The sequence below is a fragment of the Peromyscus leucopus genome, chromosome 8a (assembly GCF_004664715.2).
Source record: "Peromyscus leucopus breed LL Stock chromosome 8a, UCI_PerLeu_2.1, whole genome shotgun sequence".
Taxonomy (NCBI): domain Eukaryota; kingdom Metazoa; phylum Chordata; class Mammalia; order Rodentia; family Cricetidae; genus Peromyscus; species Peromyscus leucopus.
In genome coordinates this window covers 43,275,867-43,296,537 of record NC_051085.1, presented here as the reverse complement: position 1 = coordinate 43,296,537, position 20,671 = coordinate 43,275,867, and the positions used below count along the sequence as shown (strand labels likewise).

General features: G+C 42.8%; 1 protein-coding gene across 1 annotated transcript in view; it reads right to left on the bottom strand.

Annotated features, from left to right (window-relative positions):
- The window catches only part of Esr1 (estrogen receptor 1), a 262,421-nt gene that overhangs the window by 6,069 nt on the left and 235,681 nt on the right, over nt 1-20,671 (bottom strand). The window contains exon 8 of the mRNA XM_028890217.2: nt 1,333-1,516. Within this exon, the coding sequence (XP_028746050.1) occupies nt 1,333-1,516 (184 nt within the window). The remainder of the gene's footprint in view (nt 1-1,332; nt 1,517-20,671) is intronic.

The window sequence follows — 20,671 nt, the reverse complement described above, 5'->3', positions numbered from 1 at the left end:
TGGTGTTAACTAACTAGGCTTGCTAATACTGACAAGCCAGACACATAATTCATTTGAAAAGCCATGGATTCTTATCAACTAAAAGCACTCATAGGGGTCATGTGGTTTCTATAAATCCCTCAAAGAATAAGTCATCATGTTCTCTTCCAGAAGAAACCCAATCTCTCAACAAGGTATTTTGGCAGGGGTCTATCCTTCTGAGTCATTCTCTGTGGCCCTCTCTAGGACACCATCAGAAGTTGATGAAGGGTTAGACATGCTTCCCTTGAATGTGATCATCTACTTGTGGTCCACTAGCTAGAATCTGGGACTTACCACCTTGACTTGCTTAGCTGATGAGACATTACTGAAGCATCGCAATGCTCTTGCTCAAATGGGCTGGCTTTCTTGTGCCTCTGCTGATGCTAGAGCATGTCCTAGTTAAGCTGGGGTACAAGAAGAATGACATGCACAAAACAGAGTCACCTGGCCCAGTTGTAGGGCTCGATGCAAGTCTTCTATCTATGACCCACAGCGGTGTAAGTGAGTCCAGCTGAGACCCTCCAGAGACACTCAGTCTGAAGTCTGCAGTGGGGCTATACAAATCACTTGCAGAATAGCCACTGTCTCAAGGCTTCAATTATGAAGGAGTCCCAGAAAGATAACTAAGAAGGACTTCATCACAAGGAATAACATAAGTAAAACAAAGGCTGACATACTTTTATCAAAAAGCAATAGGAAACCCCTAGAATAATTAAAGTAGGGGGATGATATGATCTTACTTGATTTCAAAGTGAGCACTCTGGCTCCTTTATCAGGGATGCAGTAGAAAAGACTGAGATCAGGAAACATGCTATGTGGTGCAGAAGTGACTGATGGTGGCTTGGATTCGGGTAAGGGCAATGGAGATGACAAGAAGGCTCTGGTAGCTATGGATGCATCAACATTGACTCTGCATCCATCTTTTAGCTCAGAGGTCTTTCATACAGCATTCCCCGGTATATGTCACTAAGGGGTAATGCCAGAACCATAACAGATATGCCTGATGACCTGAGAGATGGCTTATGCTCATTAAGGCCCTTTGATTGGACTCTTCTCACCACCCAATGAGCATTGCATATCCTTCAAACCATCAGTACATATCACTTCCTCTAGGGACCCTTCTCTGATGCTTGTCCATTGCTCCAGGTAGGTTCTGTGGCTCTCTTCTGTCCTCCCCTAGTCTTTTGAGTCAGATGTCTTTCCTAGGGTACTTTGCCTACTCATTCTGCAGCCTGTCGTATGTCAGCTGCCACACAGAGTTGGTTGGGTCAGCATCTTTTGTCTCTTCTGTGAGACCCAGAACTGCCTCACCTCATGTGCCGGATGTGGGAAAGAATGAGGAGAAGCTGGGCCAGACGACGATGCTGCTGCTGCAGAGTCAGGCCAGCTTTGGCCATCAGGTGGATCAAAGTGTCTGTGATCTTATCCAGGACTCGGTGGATGTGGTCCTTCTCTTCCAGAGACTTCAAGGTGCTGGACAGAAATGTGTACACTCCTGAATACACAGAGAGAAAGAAAGATTCAAAGAGGATGTGGTCATGGAGACAGAAGCATCCCTGGGATGCCATGCTGAGAGGAAGCTTCTTCTGACAGCTGTACAACAATGTGGACACATTTGACACCAAGAGATGCCGTAGCATTCTTAATGAGTATGTACATCTTTCAACCTCAAGAAGCCAGCAAAGCCTCTTGTGTCTAACCAAGATTCTCCGAAAAGGACCGTTGATCTTGCAGCCATAATGGGACATTGACCATCTCTTCTTGGGTACCTCTAACATCAACATGACTGTTCATTCAGTGCTGACCACAACCCCAAGGGGAAACCATCATTGCTTCTTTGGAGGGACAAAGAGATGTGCTACCTACTAAGAGTACTCAAGTGATATGTTGGGGTACTTAGGCTATACTTCATATACCAACTCCACCTCTAGTAATGATGGGCAGACTGTCCTCCAGGAAATACAGGACACCCCGTATAAGCTTCAAAAGGAGTTATGAGTCATTGGCTAAGTGATTAAAAGATAATTACTTGACGTAGAGGTTATTTTTGCCTCTACTTTTGGCAAGGTTTCGAGTCTACACAAATTTTAGTCTTGATTGAACATGTGTGACACGGGTGTTTCCAGAGGACTCTGGGAATAGATGCTTCTCTTGCCAGGAAAATGTTTCCTCTCTTGACTCTCTACTGTCTCTGCAAAAGGTAGGCTGGGCAGAGACCTTCAGGATGTCTGTTCCTTAGCCCAGCACAGTCCCAGCTAGGCAATCAGAGTCCTCCTCAAGAGGTGCTAGTTTGGGGGAGGAGATGCTTAATGGGATGCTGTACAGGGTGCTTAACCACCTTCTTTTTGCCTGCGAAGCCCTGTCTGCAAAAGGCACCCAGCAACAACAGTCAGAAAAAAAGAGATACATGTATTGGGGGGAAGTGAGGAAAGAAGGGAGAAGTAAGGGGAGGATGAAGGGAGAGAGGAAGGAGGCAGGAATGGAGAGATGGTGGCGAGAGAAGGGGATGAGAGAGTGAGGGGATGGGTAGAGAAAGGAGAGATGGGAGAAGACAGCAAGGTGAACAATGAAATGGGAGAGAAACCGGTGAGAGAAAAGAGAAGGAAGGGGAGAACGAGAAGGAGGGGGGAGGAGGAACGGGGGGAGGAGGAAGGGAGAAGAGGAAGGAGTGGGTGAGGAGAGGGAGGAGAGAGAGGAGAGAGAAAAGAGAGAGGAGGAGAGTGGGAGGGAATGAGGAGGAGGAGAGGGGTGAGCAGAGCAAGGAGGAGGGAAGGGGGAGGAGGAGAGGGGGAAGAGGAGGGAAGAGGAGAGGGGGAAGAGGTGAGGAGGAGAAAGGAGAGGAGGGGAAAGAGAGGTAGGAGGGGGAGGGGGAAGGGATACATCACTTTCCATCCCAGATCCTCCCTGTGTGTATTCTTTTTGCCCTTGGAGCTTTCATGGTGTACCTCCTCCTATCAGGCGAGGCTACAGAGTCCCTCTTTGCTTAAGATCGTGTGAGCTGGGTTCCTGTCACTTGCCTTGGGAAGAAAGAAGAGGATAGGAGGAGGATGAGGGCAAGAGAAGGGAGGAGGAGGAGGTGAGGAGCACTGAGAACAAAGAGAAGGCAGGATGGAGCAGTGTGCTCTTGGCTTTTCCCTCAACTCCCCCTTTCGGTGGGAATAAGCTCCTCTAGCCTACACTCACCACCTTATGGGGTGCAGGGGATGCCGGATGACCTCCCCAGTTCTGACAACGCAGCGGCGTGGCTTCCTTCTCTCTCTGCTCACCCCACTGGACGGTTCATAACTCTTTCCCCTCCCGCTGCTCAGGCACACCAGCACCTTCCAGTTAAAGGCTCCAGAGTGTCAGCACTGGCTGACTTTAATGCTGATGTTGTGACAAGTGGCAGCCTGCACGCAGCCCGAGGGTTGAAAAACGAAATAAAAAACGCCTACCCTGAGGAACTCATAGTAAACAGTTGTAATTGCCCAGAGTCGAAAATGGCCGCGTTTAAAACAAACAAAACAACAGAAGAAGGCTGGCCCTGCTCTTTCTTGGCTGCTGTGGATCTCAGGGGAATCACACAGCTTCTGGCACTGGCAGGCACATTGATCCACAGCAGGTATGGCAAAGAATCCCAAGCAGGCAGATGCTCAAGACACTGCTGATAAATTATAAGGCTAGTCCTAACCTTTATCTTTCGGAACCGTTGTCTCCTTTAATGCCCACACGTTCTCCTTTATCTTGGTGGATTATGTCCAACTTTTGGAGTGTACTCCTTGTTTTCTGGCTGCCGAACACTGGGCAGTTAACCTGTAGCTTGAACTGCTCACTATCTACGTTTTAATGTTAGCTCCCTCTTGTTCTTTACTCACAAAAATCTGAAAGCTCATTTCTTTAACCAGTAATTTTTATGTTACAGAGAAAATGGACTGTTCCGAGGGGGACATTTTTTTTAAAATTGTGAAGGGGAAAAGGAGTCAACGGGAATCAAAATTGGGGACCTTTTGGGAATCGTTTAAATGATATGCATCATTGACATATTTTCACCAACAGCGCCATTGTGGGCTGGTCAGGTTAGATTGAAGAGTCCATTGTTTTTGATTCATCCTGTTACCTAATAGGACTTACTCCGACTTGGCTGAATTGTTGATGGCAGCTCTTCCATTGCTCTCAAATAGCTGCATGGGTGAGAACTGCATTAAATACTCACGAGAAGTCATGCTCAAGTCTCTGGCCTGTGCTGGGGATAGCAAACCCTCCTAGTAGTAACACATCATTAAGTTCATTCTTTTCAGTGCTGGGGACCAAGTCCAGAGACTTGGGTCTACTATGGAGTTTCCCCAAAGCCTGCAACCCATTATCTCTTTTTAACTTTCAGCTTATTTTATCTTTATTTAATGAAGGTATAATTTCTTTTATGAGACAGGGTTTCTCTGTGTAGCATCCTAGAGTGTTGACAAAGATTCCAATGTATAAAGCTATCATCCAGATCAAAGTCTAAAACATTTCAGCCGCCCTCAGAAAATCCCTTTTGCCCTTACCCAGAACACCTGCCATTCTGCTCAGAACCAGTAATAATCAGCCTTGGACATGAGGGCGCATGTGAGTATCACCCACCATTTTAATGGGCTGATTTAAATTCTTATCATTTTGCAAGTTGCCACTGGGTTAATATTGTAAATTGCTCCTTTATTCTGAAGCTGTGGTGGCCCCTGCCCCCTAGAATAAGAAATGAACAATATTCTGCCTTTCATTAGAGGCCCCTCTCCATTCCTCAATGTGCTGTAATGTGTGATATTTGAAACACGGGTCTTCAGAAAGCCACAGACCAACCATGAGGGTAGACACCTGACATGGAACCAGAGTGCATTTCAGAGTTCACCTGAACTTTGTTCTTCTTCACAAACTTACAGAGTTTTGTTAAAAAAAAAAAAAACAATTACCATTTGAACCTCTTAAGAAACCTTTCATGCACAAAAAAGAGTATGATTCTCCAGGTGGCATCGGTGCACGCCTTTAATCCCAGCGCTTGGGAGGCAAAGCCAGGTGGATCTCTTGAGTTCAAGGCCCTACAGAGTGAGATCCAGGACAGGCACCAAAACTACACAAAAGAAATCCTGTCTCAACCCCTTCCCCCTGCAAAAAAAGAGTATGTTTCACATACATCACTTTTAAAGAATAAAAATTAAATACATTGCCTGAGAAATACAGCCTGTATTGTGTGCTTCCTTATTAGGTCTCTCTTATTATTCCTAGGCATTGCTAGTATTAAAATTTTACTTTAAATGTTTTTTTTCCTTCATCATTACTATAATGTGTACTCATGAACTATAAAACTATTAAGTTATATACACATATATAGTTACATATACATGTTATTTCCTAAAAATTGTTACATTCTATACTTCTGCAGTGTGATTTACCAACAGCACATTTTTTAAGGTTTGCTTTATACAGATAAAGAAATTACTGGGTCGTGTCCCGCCTGCGTTCCATGGGGACTGGTAACAAAGAAAGAGTTAAGTCCATCAGAAGATGAAGGGAGCGTCCAGTGGCCATGGTGTTGTAAATTGCAGGTGGTCCTGAGGTGTGGCTTGGTGTATTGGGCTTGGCTTCAGCTCCCCATGGCTCTGTCTCTGAGGCTTATCCCGTGTGTCATCACCCACATCTCCTAGAATTCTGCCTTACCACAGGATGGATGTCCTGGGAACCTGCCCAGCCCCAGAAGCTGAGTTAGTTCAAATTGAGTGATGAAATTTCGACCCACTTCCTTTCTGTTATGCCCAGGACACTGGCTTCTTTCTACAGTAACCCTCTCTTGTTCAAGAAAAACCTCAGAACCTACCATCTAATAGCTTTCGGGTTCTTGCCAAGGGAGGTAGCCCCCCCCCCCAACACACACACATTGCTTCTTTCCCCTGTACACACCTGTGCTGAACTTCAGCACACCCCAGGGCCAGCATAGTTTGGTGGGGTTTTTTGTTTTTGTTTTTGTTTTTCAATGCAGGAAAAACACATGATACCCCGACTCAGCCAGCCAAGTTTTCTTTCGGGCAGCCGAGTTTGTGTTCTCCACAGTGCACATGCTTGCCTGGGTTCCTTCACCCAGCAAGCACCCATTGAGAACTTTCTGTATTCCTCACTACGTTATCCGACAAGGACTCCAAGCTTTCTTTCCTTTGAAGAGTTAAAGTTTTAAGAGAAGATACTGCCTGTGGAGAGAGAATTCTCTTCACACACACTCCCAGAACGGAGACCGTTTCTCTGAGCAAGCCTGTTTTTCTAGTCTGCTTTGGCACCGGCTCAGCTTATCACCTCATCCTTGTCCACATGTGCTTCCTAGCTGTGCAAATATATTCTGAAATAAAAATACAGTCCTGCCTAAATGCCAATAATTGACAACAGCCGCCATCATCCTTTTGGACTTTCCTGGCAAAATACAATCCCGTGTTTGCTGCGCGGTGTCCTTAAGGAGCTGTTGAAGAAACAAAAGCCACCCCAGATTCCCAGAATGCTTCAGGTGCTCTGGCAACCACTGTTCATGAGCATGAACAGCACACAGCTGTGGGTTTATCTGTCTCTCGGGGTGGTTTCTGCCACACTGTAGACAGCTCATGGCTGCTTCCAGAAGCCAGGGGCCAGGGTGCAGATGGGAAGAGCCTTTGGAAAGACTCAGCAAGGCTGAACATATGGTCATGTTGCCACCACTGGGAGAGATTGGAAGACTCTTCAGGAAACGGGGTAGTAGGAATGACAGGGAAGCCACAGGGACACCCCTCAAATGTAAGGTGTTTGTGTGTGTGTGTTGAGTGTGTGTGTGTGTGTGGTGTGTGTGTGTATGAGAGTATGTGAGAATCCATGTGAGTGTGTGTGTGTGTATGTGTGGTGTGTGTGTATGAGAGTGAGAGGGTGTGTGTGTGGTGTGTGTGAGAGTGTCTGTGTATGTGGTGTGTGTGTGTGTGTCAGTGTGAGTGAGTGTGTGTGTATGTGTGTGGTATGTGAATGAGAGAGTGTGTGCATGTATATGTGTGGTGTGTATGTAAAAGTGTGTGGTGTGGGTGTACATGTGTGTATGAGTGTGTGTGTGAGTATGTGTGTGAGTGTGTGTATGTGTGTGTGTGTGAGTGTGTGTGTGTGTCTGTGTGACTAGGGATTGAACTTTGGGCATCACACATGGTAGGGAAACTCTCTGCTACTGAACTACATTTTTTTTTTTTTTACATTTACCTCCAACCTCACTTTTTTTTTTTTTCTTGACCCAGGACCTCACCCAGCTGCCCAGACTAGCCTCAGATTGACTCTGATGTCTAGCTAGACAAGCTTTCAACTTGGGAGCCTCATGATTCAAACTTCTGAGTAGCTAAGATTATAGGACTATACTACAGGGCTGGCTAGAGATCTTGACATAATCTAGCTTTTTCTCAGGCTCACATGACCTCAACTATCCCCTTGTTCTATTACAACACTCTTTCAATTTTGTGCCTCACAGAAACCCCCTTCCTATTTCCCAGCTTCTTTCCTCCCAGTGGAATCTTCTAGAAGTTAGAGGAAGACTAAAGCACACTCAACCCTGGATATACCCAGGAGGAGCTTCGGCAACCCCTGGGCTCCTCGCCTGCCCTGACATTGACCTCCACTGGGGAGGCTCATCTGACTGTAGGGAGAAGAAGAATGTTGAGACCTTGGGTTTACCAGCTGCTGGAGGGCAAATTCTTCCACCAAGGCAATGCTATTTGTGTGTTTCTAAAAGGAATAATGTAGTAGCTGACCTTGGGAAGGTTCTCCAATCTTTAGGAGAGAGAGAGAGAGAGAGAGAGAGAGAGAGAGAGAGAGAGAGAGAGAGAGAGAGAGAGAGAGAGAGAGAGAAAGGAAGGAAAGAAAGAAAGAAGGAGAAAGAGAAAGGAAGGAATGGAGGGAGGGAGGGAGGGGAAAAAGAGGGAGGGGAAGGGAGGGAGGGGGAGGGAGGGAGGAAGAAGGGAAGGAAGGAACGAAAAAGAAAAAGAGCAGGGATGGTTCAAAGGGAAAAGATGGGAAGACAAAGCTCAGAGTGGTGAGTCACCTGGACCAGAGCTGTCACTCAGTTTGGATCAGGAGCAAGTTGCAGAGTTCATGGCAGACTAAGCGATGGACCAGCACTTCGAGGTGTACTGCAGAGAAGGGTCTCTATAGCCAATGTCTATTCTCAGAAGTGCCTTAGTGGCAGACCGTGATGTCATCGGTCCTGGTTGTCTCTCTGCTTCTCCCTGGATTGCCGCTCTTCCTGGGGGCAGTACTGTTCCTGATGGAGTCTTCGGTCAGTGTGGTGGTTTAAATGAGGTGTTGCTGCATAAGTCTCTGGCATTTGAATATTTGGTCTCTAGTTGGTAGCCCTGTTTGGGGAGGTTTAGGAGGTGTGGTCTTGCTGGGGGAAGTATGTCACTGGGGGTGGACTTTGTGTGGCTTCAAGTGTGCACTCCCTATTCCTGTTTGTGGTTTGAGATGTGAGCTCTCAGCTGCTGCTCCAGCCACATCATGGTTAGACCATCATGGACCCTAACCATCTGGAACCACAAGCCCAAAATAAACTCTTCTATAAAAGTTGCCTTGGTCATGCTATTTTGTTACAGCAACAGAAAGGCAGCTAATACAGACAGTTGTCCTTGACAGCGACATGGTTGCTGCTGTTATTTAGCAGGAACGGCTATTCTAGATGTTCTACAAAGTATAGGACAGTCCCAGGCAATCATTTTGTCCCTAAGCTGTACATCTCTGCAAAGTCCTGTTGAATGAATATACTATAAATACAAATTTGAAGTAAGACATTTTGAAAAGACAGCTGGGGATCATTGGCACAACACTTGACAACCATGTTCAGGACCTTGAATTTGACACACACACACACACACACACACACACACACACACACACACACACACACACGTATAGACATATACACATGTGTACACTTAAATGACTTCACAAGACTGTATCCAAAAGATGTGGTAGGCAGATGAGTTTATAGGGAGGAAAGCTTAGACAGAACACATTTGTCAAAGCTATTAAGAATTTCCTCAAATGGGGAAGGGCCTCATGAAGACTCACCCCTAGCTGAGGAACTACTGGCCATTAGTGGCTGCTGGTGATGGCAGGAATAGCCAGTTTTCTTCAGTGGTGTAGTTATGAGTAAGCTGCCCATGTTTCAGTAAATAACTCCACATCCATGCTCATGCAAGTAACCCTAATTAAACTCAGTGGGTCATTAAAAAAGACATTAAAGTAAGAGAGGGATTGTTGTGAAAAAGAAGGTGTTAAGAGGAAGGGAAGAAGAATATGAAGGGGTGATGGGGCTTGAATATGATCAAAATATATTACATACATGTGCAAAATTTTCAAAGAATTTAAAATGTTTAATTTTTAAAAAGAGTATTTGATGCACTCTTTCAACTGGGAGTACCATGTAAGTTCCCTACCTATACATTTACTTGAAATTATTTTAGTGTGATTGAGCAAGTACTACAGACACGACAGAATTGGTTGTATGGATATGTAGAGGAGATGATGACTTTCCTAAAGAATATTGGAGCCAATGACTATAAAATACCAGACATGGATAAAATAGTGTGTTCTTGACTCCTATACATTCTTAAGGAATTTTGTAAGACGGGAACCTATTTCGTGAACAGTAAATACTGAAGACTTTGGGATTCTTGCCTTTATGATTTGCATAGGCTCTGTCTCCTAGGCTCTTCAGGACAGTGTTGAAGTCAGCTGTTTCTTTTTTCAATCTATCATCTCAGCTCCATTGTTTATCCAAAGGATCTGCTATCTAAAGCCTTTTTAGGTTTGAGAAACTGTTTGCCTCTACTGACTGTAATGGGATGTTAGGATGCCTATGTAATCTTGTCTTCTGGCACTTACCTTCTACAAGATGTCTTTTATGTAGCCCCAGCTGGGCTGGAAAACTGTTTATTCATCTTTTTTTTTTCACTTAAAACAATCTTGTTTTTCATAAATTATTATTACTACATTGATTTATTCCTCTCCTTTTAAAATATGCAAATAGATTTTGCTTGGCCTTTCAGTGTCTTATTCTGGTATCCATATCTGGTTCTGATTTATCATGTCCTGTATTTCTTGGGCAGAAAGCTTCAGATACTGCTTATGTTCAAATAGTCCTCATGATGACCACAGTTAAGCACTTTAAAAACAAACAAACAACTTTTGCCAAGCATTGTATAATTTGCCTTGGATTGTATAGCTATAGCATTTTTTAAGTGAGTTTAGTATAATTTCTCCTTATAAAAGCACACTGATTCATCTTCAAATCATGAATATCTTGGAATCTCCTGTGAAGTTTTACAACAACAGTTGCCTGGGCTCCATCAAAGTCTGATAATTTTGAGCCAAGGGTGGAGTCTGACATCTGTGCTTTAATAAAACTCTGCATTAGCGACTCATCCACAGTCAGAATGATGAATCATATGACTACCTCAAGTTTTGCATCTTGTGGGCACCAGAAGACAAAATCTTGACAACGTGGAGTGTATCACTGTTCTGTGAAGACTGTCCTATCACCACACTACAGCACTAAAGGGTGTCTTCTCTGTGGGTGTCCTTGGAAAGGTGCACTTGGCTTCTCCTTACCCTCCTTTCCAGTCATGGTTGTCAGACTAGAGCTAGGTCTCAGGAAACAACTCGTTTAAGTGACAGAGTCTTCATTTTTCCTGAGTCCCTGAAAGACCACATAACAAAAGACTACAGAACTGAATTGGTCACTGTTTTTCTCTGTTCTCACACCACAGCAACCAGCACAGCCAATTTCTGTGACTCTAAAAGGTGTGGGAGTTTCTCTTCACCAGCAATCAAGCAGTTCCCCAGCAGAAGCCACTTTATGTCATCTAATGTAACATCTTCCTTCTGGAGACAGCAAAATATTCCATGAGGAAGGGCTCAGTCTCCAGAACTGTTTCTCACCTCTTCACTGTCACTTGCCAGCTCCAGGTTGGTTTATCCACGTTCTGATTAACTAGCCAACAGTTGGGGCTCTCACAACCCCCTTCTTGCTGGGGTTCGATTAATAACCTCAAGTGGCCCATGTAATTCAGGGAAATGATGATTTCTGTTTCTTACAAAGAATGCAATGAGGGATGCAGATGAAGAGATGCTGGGGCCAAGGAGGATGGGGGTGCTTTCATGCCCCATGGGGATGCATTGTATCCTCCACACCTCCTCATTCTCAGTAGCTCTAAACCTTTGGGATTTGGGAAGGTGATTTGCTGTTTAAGAATGATTGACTAAATCATTGGTCACTGATGATCAAATAGACCTTTAACTCTAACCATGCATTGATTTTTCCAGGGACAACCACATCCTGATGCCACCTAGAGGCTGCTGGCTGCTCAGTAAACCCATTAACACAGAAAAAAAAAAAAAAACAAACAACTATCACTTTGGCATTTTCAAAAGCTTGAAGAGTTGCATGCCAGGGATACAGAAAGACAGACAGAGACACATGTATGTATTCCACAGTATCTCAAATATGAACCTGTTCATGGACTTAGAATTATTATAACACACCTGCATGTTTGAGTCACTACACAGTGTGGAGTCTCTCTGTTATAGCAAGTGTCCCATTCTTATATAATTTAAAAAACATTTTCTACTTACTTATGGTTAAACAAGTACATTGAAACAGGGATAACATCTGAAGGGTATGCACTGTACCTCCTCTCATTGACACTATCTACATTTTAAGGCCTTAGAAAGAATCATTTACTTAGAATTCTTTTTCTTTCCAAATGCCAGTATAGCTATTCTTTGTTACAGAAGCCACAATTTTGTTTCTAGAAACACTTAGTCATCCCCTGTCATGCTAACTATTCATTCTGAATACTCACACACTTCACAGCAGCCAGTGTGTTCAAAGAACACATGGAAGCAGAAAGGGCAAGCCCGGAACATTAAAATGCTTTGTTTGTTATGATTCAAAGACACAGCACTGCCGAGGACTTCAAAGAGATTGCTTTCTGCCATTCAGAAACTTAATTATCACTCTTTGTGCTTAGCAAAAAAAAGAGTATTTCTCTGGGAAATATGTGCCCACTGATAGGTGACATCTATCCTTTTCCAGATCAGCAAGTATTTACCTTCAAGGTGGAGAACATTCTTGGGACCCAGTTTTTGTGCACATGCGTACTGTTACGCTAGTGCAGATCATATGACCCATGTGGGCAACGTCCCTTCTGTGTGAAGTCACAGAGGAAGTGATAACTGAAAGTGCATGTCCCTGCCAGAACCCAACACAGGAACAGGTGGTCCTGTTCACTTGGTAGTCCTCTACCCCTACAAGTGTGTTCTTGGCGCCAACAACCATTAAACCATACAGGTCTGATTCAGAAATATCTGTCAATTTGGTGTAATTTTTATTGAAATGTACTAGATGTTCTTGAAGGTAAGTGTGTAGCACATCAACACATTCAAGCTGACTCAGACGATGACTCTCTTAATGACTTCTGATGGAGATACTGATGAGATGATTCAGTTAACTCGAGGCAAAATAGGACATGCAGGCTTTTACATTCAAATGCAATCATGTGCTTGACTATATATGAAACCCCCAATTTTATTTTTCATAACAGACAACATCCTAGCTTGAATCTTTTTGGACAAAGTTGCTATTGGTGTATGTTTGGCATTGGAGCTTTGCTTCTGTTGGTTACACCTGTAACATATTGAGAGACATCCAGGGTTCTGACTTTTCTGTTCTTCAAGCAGTCCATTACTGCCCCCCCCCCCGTGAGATGGCTCAGTGATTAAGAGTGTATACTGCTCTTGCAGTGAGCCCAAGTTCAATTCTTAGTGCCCATACCAGGCAACTCACAACCCCCTAAAACTCCACCTATCACTGACCAAATAAATGCCTCTGGCCTCTGTGAGCACCTACACTCACATGCACATACCTACACAGCAGGACACAGCTGTGCCACATTCAAGCAGATTTTATTTTTCAGAGATCCATCATACCAATATCTCCCATATACCTGTTTCCGGCAGTGGGTTCTTAGCATTCTTCTTATAGAGATAGTGGATCTAAGCCCACTCTTCCAGGCTTGGGTAGATGCATGACTTGCATGTAACTGGTGGAATAGGCTGGAAATGGCCTTCATGTCTTCTAAGCATATGCCATAAAAGACCATATAGCTTTTGCCTTGGTAGCTGCTTTGAGGACTGCTTTTATCACTTATATCAGGAATCTTTGTCACCTCATAAGAGGCCTAGTGTGGAGAAGACAGAAAGCACTATCCAAGTTGATATCTTGCACCAATATTCTAGACAACAGCCAACATCATTCAACAGCACATCAATAAAGATGCCTCAAAGTGATGTTCATAGACAACTCTCAGAGTCCCTATGTGATGAGTCTTTTCACCTGAGGCTCCAGACACTTTGCTGAAGACACAAACCATTCTATCATGTCCTTTCAAAATTCATGACCAAACATTTTTTAAGCTGTTATGTTTGGGGTTAATTGATTATGCAAAAGCAGCAGCTACAATACACATGATCATCCATATCAGACTTTTAGGTAGGAAAATGGTGAAGAAGAGGAAGATTGGAAATTCAATTCCTGATGGTCCTGTACCACCAGATATGAGATGATAGCCTTGGCTATTTCTTGCTCCATTGTTCAAATCCCACCATCTAAGCCATATGGGAGCTTTGGTAGGAGTATGAGTTCATACTGCTGGATAGGTGTGCAGGTGAAGTTTTCACAGAATACTTTCTGCCCTCACTAAAGCAGTCTAGCTGATTATAAAAGTGTCCCATACACGGTGTCCTAGTAAGTTTTGTCAACTTGCCACAGCCTAGAGTCATCTGAGAGGAAAGCTTTGGCTGAGGAGTTGCTTGGATCAGATTGGCCTGTCTCATATCTGTGGGCATAACAATCTTGATTGTTATTTGACATAAGAGGCCTCAGCCCACTGTGGGCAGCAACATCCCTAGCCAGGTGGTGCTGAGCTGTATAAGAAACCAGCTGAGCATGAATCTGAGCAAGCCAGCAAGCAGCATTCATCCCTCCAAGGTCCTATGTGAGTTCCTGCCATGACTTCCTTCAATGATGGATTGTGACTTGGAAGTAAAAGCCAAAGAAAATCTTTCCTCCCCTAAATTGCATTTGGTCTCAGAGTGTTTCATCACAGTCATAGAAAGTAAACCAGAATGTATAGATCACCGCCTAACTGTAAAACACTGGCATTCCAGTTTCCCTTGGGAGAATGGATGACTGAATTCTCGGTTGTACCATCTTTGTCAACTCCAGGTTTTTAAGCAGCTGTCTTTGTAGAGATTTGCCTCCTTCAGGGAGGTTCTGTTGAGTAACTAGTATATTGTACTCTGTTTTTTGAAAAGCCTGTGAGCCTTGCAATGGAATATCTTCTTTTTGGATTGGCCAAGAATATTAGAGTAAACCCTGTAGCCCATCTTAGGAACAGAGATACTTACTTCTGTGTGTTAATATAGCTCACACACTTGGTGATTTCTTCACACTACTCTATCTTTATATGGGAGCTGCTAACTATTAATTTGTCACTTTTATTGCATGAGATTCAGTAAATATTTTTGAATCCTATGGAATATCAAGAAGTGAATAAAACAATGGGGGAAATGTCTCTTTTTCCCCTGTGAATCAATTTTAAAAAAGTTAATGTGAATGGAAGTGCTCATAAGACATCATCCAACACTCATCTGACTTAGTCTCTGATTTAGAAAAGCTGCCCCAAGAACTAAGAACTCACAATGAGCTTATGTGAACATGTCCTCATCAGGGGGAGCTGGGCAGCCTGCTCACATATCTGTAACGCTCAGCACCAGGGGCTAAGAAATGAGGTCACAATCTCTCAGTCCTCATTTCAGAGTTTGATGCCCTAAAGGGCAAATCCTCAGAGAAACTTTCCCTCTCTTTCCTACGGGAGAATCAAAATGGCCGAGGGGCCCTCTAGGTTTTTGTTGTTTTGCTTTGCTTTTTTACAACTAGTGTCAAATTTTCCCATTTTCAAGAGGCAAGTGAGCTTGTGGGTCACATGTATGTTTAGGTATCTCACTTCCATCCATCATTTTAAGGAAATACTCCACTTGATAGAAACTCCATTGAAAAGGCATCATATGATTATGACAGACTTATATTATCTTTTCCTAAAAAAAAAAAAAAAAAAAAAAAAAAAAAAAAAAAAAAAGAGAGAGAGCTTATACTACATCCCAAACATGGAGACATGGGATTCTAGAATTGTGTGGTTAAATATATGCCTTAAGATCAATTCATTTGTTTGCAGAACCACATGAGCAGCACTAATTAGGCCCAGTGAGTTATCCAGAATAAGAGGAGCAGGAAGGAGGAAGAAGAGGAGGGATGGGAGGAGGAAAAGAAGGAGAGATAAAAGAAGGAAGACAAGGAGGAGACAAAGTTTGGAGGTGGCCATGTTGAGAGGAATATGGGTAGAGAATAAGAAGAAAGATATGATCATATTTTGTTGAAAACACTTATGAAATTCTCGAGGAAAAAAAGAAAAACTGTTTTTAAAAGTATTAATTAATATGGTGGTTTAGAAATTATTTGCAGAATCAAAAGATCCCCATATGACTGTTATCTATAGATAGAGATACATAGATTAGACATATAAATTGACAGATAGATAAATAGATAATGATAGATAGATAGATAGATGATAGATAGATAGATTAGATAGATAGATAGATGATAGATAGATAGATAGATAGATAGATAGATAGATAGATAGATAGATAGATAGTCAGAGATAGACAGACAGACAGACAGAGTCAGCCTCTTGTGAAACTTCACACTTAATCTCAGTCAAGTCATTCTTCTTTGGCTAAAGCAGGACTGACAGTCGCGGGGTACCTATGCACTCTGACTTTCTTGATTTTTTGTCCCCATTCTCAGGTAACCCTGAGACCCCTTCCAGAGAACTTGACTTCAGCAGAAAGAAGGGTAAAATCTGAGAATACAAGCTATAGAGAGAGGAAAATATTTGCAAAAGGCACACCCACGAAAGGACTATTGTCTAACATACGTAAAAAGCTGCTCAAACTCAACGATAAAAAAATCAACTGATTTAAAAATAAATGGAAACTCTTAACATGTATCTCACCAAAGAGGAAATACAGATACCAATTGGGCAATTTAAAAGCATCATATGAGCTTAGGGAATTATAAATTAAAACAGTAATAGGACATATCCCTTAGAATGGCTAACTTCCAGAATATTGACAATAGAAAATGCTGACAAGGATGTGGAGCAGCAGAAGCATACATCCTTAGCTGATGGGATGAAAATGTTACTACTACTTTGGAAGGCACTTTGACAGTTTCTAATACAATGCAACAAACTCTCACCAAAGGATCCAGGAACCACACATCTTAGCGACACTGAGAGTGCTTGGAAAACCCATAGGGAGTTGTGCTATTTCACGGTTACTTAAAGTCACATGTACCATATATATCTATTCATGTATATGAATGTAGTTATAAATATATATGACAACTAAGCACACATATATATAGTTTAAGTTATGCAAATGGAGGTGACAAAGCTCCCTAGCTCAAAAATCACAGACTAACAAAGACACCAACGTCAGGTATGGGAAACCTTCTCTTGAGATATTGTTCAGGGGAGTCCAAGAGACCCCCTCTCCCAAAGCAATATAGGCTATTGATGTTACCATTGGTGCCTCCCCTTCAAAAGAAGGTATGGACCTATTGCTGAAGACACCACACATTTCAGACGTGGGATTTGAAGGAATTAATCTGCATCTGACCCAAAAGCTCCCCCAGTGAGGACTAGCTCTCTTAGATTCAGAAAGAACAATGCAAGCCACCAATGATGAAAAGCAATCAATAGTCCTATCCAACAATAAAGCCAATGAGCCACAACCAAGACCAGCCTGGTGAGCTATTCCAAAAGGTGCAATAGTGACACTCATATCTTGGGGACAACAAACAATATTAATTGGACTCAAAGTTCACTCAATAGAAGGGACTCCATGACTGGCACTGGAAGGCTAGCCAGTTACCTGTGGCTGGTTGAGACCACAGAACCTGGAGGGCTACTGATGTTTCCTAAGCCAGTGTAATGTCTAACTGTGTTCTAAATACTCATCCTGAAACCCACAGGTAAGTATAGCTCTCACCCCTTATCAAAGAAGTTTCTTTTACAGTAGACAGAGATCATTATAGAAAACCATAACTGGTCAAAATGCAGAGATCAACTGACCAGGGGGTGCTGGCCCTGGACTAATATGTTTACAACACAAGTTCCCCTGTACTTAAGGCTCAGGGAATATTGCAGAAGAATGGGGGAAAGATTATAGGAGCCAGAAGACCAGGACAGATGCTGAAAGACAGTTGGCTCTAAAGAAAAAGTCAAAAGAGGACACAGAGTGGAGGGAGGGAGTTGATCTGAAATTAATTGGGAAAGGGGTGAGGGTGAATATATCAAGGTATGTTGTATGAGATTCTGCAGGAATTAACAAAAGTATTATACACAAAAAGTAAAGTCTATTAAATAGTGAAAGTAAATTTGTGCATACATATGCATGAGTTTGTGTGTGGGTGTGGGTTGGTGTGTGTGTAGGTGTGGATATGTTTGTACATGGAAGCCAGACATTAACTTGAAGTGTCTTTCTCAATCATTCACAACCCCAAGACAAGAAACTAAGACAAGTTTTCTCACTGAACCTGCAGCTGGATTGGCTGGTCCCGAATACCAGTGACCCTCTTGCCCTCACGTTTCCAGAGTTAAAACTACAAATGCTCACACCTTGTATGTGGGTGCAGGAGATCAGATTCGAGTCTTAAAGTGCTTTACCATCTGAACCATTTCCCCAGTAAAGCAAAAACGCAAACGAGAAAAACATATACAAATCACATTTTAATTGTTGGGAAACAAAGACTGAAAGATGTTGAAGCAAGGGAGCCTATAAATGCGTGGGCTGGGGGTATAAATGCAAGGGCTGGGGGTGTTTTCAGAAGGGCAAATGCTCTGTCTTTGACTAAGTCACCCAGTCAGTAAATAATTGGCACAGCCTGAACTAGAATCCAGATCTGCCTCACCTCTGGCTCAGCACTCAAATGCTACACTAAGAATTTCTTAGCTCTAAGGCTTGCGAGAAACTAGAAATGACTGCCGATGGACTTACCTCCTTGGACATTTGAGATCACTAATAATTTTAATAGTAAAAAGCATTAGGAGCAATTTAGAAACAATTCTGCTTTCCAAAACAGGTCAGAGGATGGTTTGTCAAAAAGGAGCTGATGTGACTGGGCATCTCCTGTGAGTCTCTTTGTGTCCTGCTGTTTGTTTTTGAAACAGAGTCTCTTTGTTATATAGCTCTGTCTGTCCTGAAACTCACTATATAGACCAGGCTGGCCTCAAACTCACAGAGATCCGCCTGCCTTTGCCTCCCACATGCTGGGATTAAAGGTGTGTGTCATCACCTCCCGGCTTCTATGAGTCTCTCTAACTACAGACTTTTACCAAAAAATGTTAACAATGATTACTTCTGTGTGATGAAATCACGATGGGCTGAGAGACTGTTTTTCTTGCTGTCTTTTCCATATTTTCCGATATTTCCAAGCATTGGGTACCCAGGAAAGAATGAAAATGCTATTAAAATTACAAAAAGTGCCTCTTATTCCTATTATTTCACAGAATGTGTCAACACCTGAGCTGCTGAGTGGGAAACACACCTGGCGGATGGGTCCTTCAAAGAACACAAAGATTGTCAAGGAGGTATTACTCATTACTTTTCTCATAATATTTCCATCGTCTCTAAGGTGGTTCATATTTCTGAGACTCTCCAAGGCTGTGGTTTCAGCAGGAAATGAAGCTAATCAGTTTGTCACTGAAAATTTATCCAGTGGTTTTCTTAGCTGGAAAGAATTCTGAGATGTCACCAATAATCTGAGCTGCAGGGCTACATATAATAATAGATGAGCTTCGAAGCCCGACAGTATGTGATTCCCAGAGCACACGCAGAGGGGAACAGCAGAAGAGCACACAGCACCACAGTGTCTCTAGAAGGTTGTATGTGCTTTGCTTTCAGAGGACACAGAGGCTCAATGAATTCGGGAATTCACATTGCCATCCCAGCCAGAAAGACCGGTGCTTCATCTGTCACAATGAAAAGAATTTTGACATTCTGGGTGTCATTCATCACTGTTGTCCATGCTAATCATACAGAAAACTGAGTTCCCCCTTGACCCTTGTGCCTTCAGAGCTCTGTCGACTTCCATCCACAGAGAATGGAGAGGCAGATGTCACTTGATCCTTAGGGGCTTGTTGACATGGGGGAGGACACAATTTGAACCACAGACTCGGGCTTTAGCAGAGAAAGGTGTGGTTGGAGTGAAGGTAAAGTCATGTGACAAACAGTTTCTTCCAAGCTCATTAATGACCAAGAGATGGAATTTTCATCCCAGGAAGTCCCAGAACCATGTGCTAACCACGTCCCTATAAGTCAGCTTCAACTCCAAAAGAGTAACCTAAACGATGTGTTTGTAGTTCTTCAACTACGTGCCTTGCTCTTTGAAAACAATCCTCTTTGAAAAATCAGAGGTAGAATGTAAGACATAAGAGAACCAGCCATGCAAACATGCTTATTGCTTACAAGGGTGGTTCACTGTCATGGCATCTGTGCACAATATAAAACTAAACAGCACCTGCATGCCACACAAAGCCCAGTTCTGATAAAAGGTAGCTTTCAAAGGAGGTGCTTCTATGACAGCATATGTAGACTCCTCGACTGTGGCTTTTTAAGAGTTCCAACAGGGGCTGGCCAGGAGGAAGCTAGCAGCTCCCTAGTCATACCAGCAGCTTTCATTCATCTGCCTCATGATCCACAAAGCACAATGGCTTACAGGAGCAATAAGGGAGTACTTACACAGTGAATGATGAAGACTGATCCGATGATGTCCATGGGGCAGGAGGCACTATGTGCCAATAGCTTTACAAATGGCCATTACCTCTTTCTCATAGCAAATATACTTCCACTAAAATGTTCAAACTAAAAGTTGGAACTGGGCAGCAGTTCATTAAAAGAATAAAATAAGTATCACTTATCAAAATAGAAAAAAATTCCTTGTAATTGTTCAAAAGGTGAAATTCATTGAACATATCACAAACAATTACATGTAATTTTAAAGCTTGCTTTGGAAAAACAACTCGTGGATAACTGTGAATAAGATATATAAATATAAATACAGTCCTACTTTCCATGTCGTGTTGACACTTTGGTGATGGGCCACATTGTATACAGTGGTTCCATGGGACGACTATGGAGCTAAATATTTCTTAGCACTTAATGACACACCACCACCATCTATCCCAGTGCTGTGGTGCAATGAATTACTCTTGTGTTTGTGCTGGTGTTGGTGTGATGACACCTGACCACAGCTCTTCATACAAAAGTGAGGCACACACAATTATATATACTATATTACATTCATTCAAGACAATGAAAAGGGAAATGCTTCTGATTCAGTGTCTACCAGAAGATCATTTTTATTGTTGCTTTAGAATGCATTTCTTCTACTTGCAAAAAAAATGACTCTAAGATCACACTCTATGTTATGCCAGTAGCAGCCTGGAATATCTCATGGTTACCATCTCTTAAG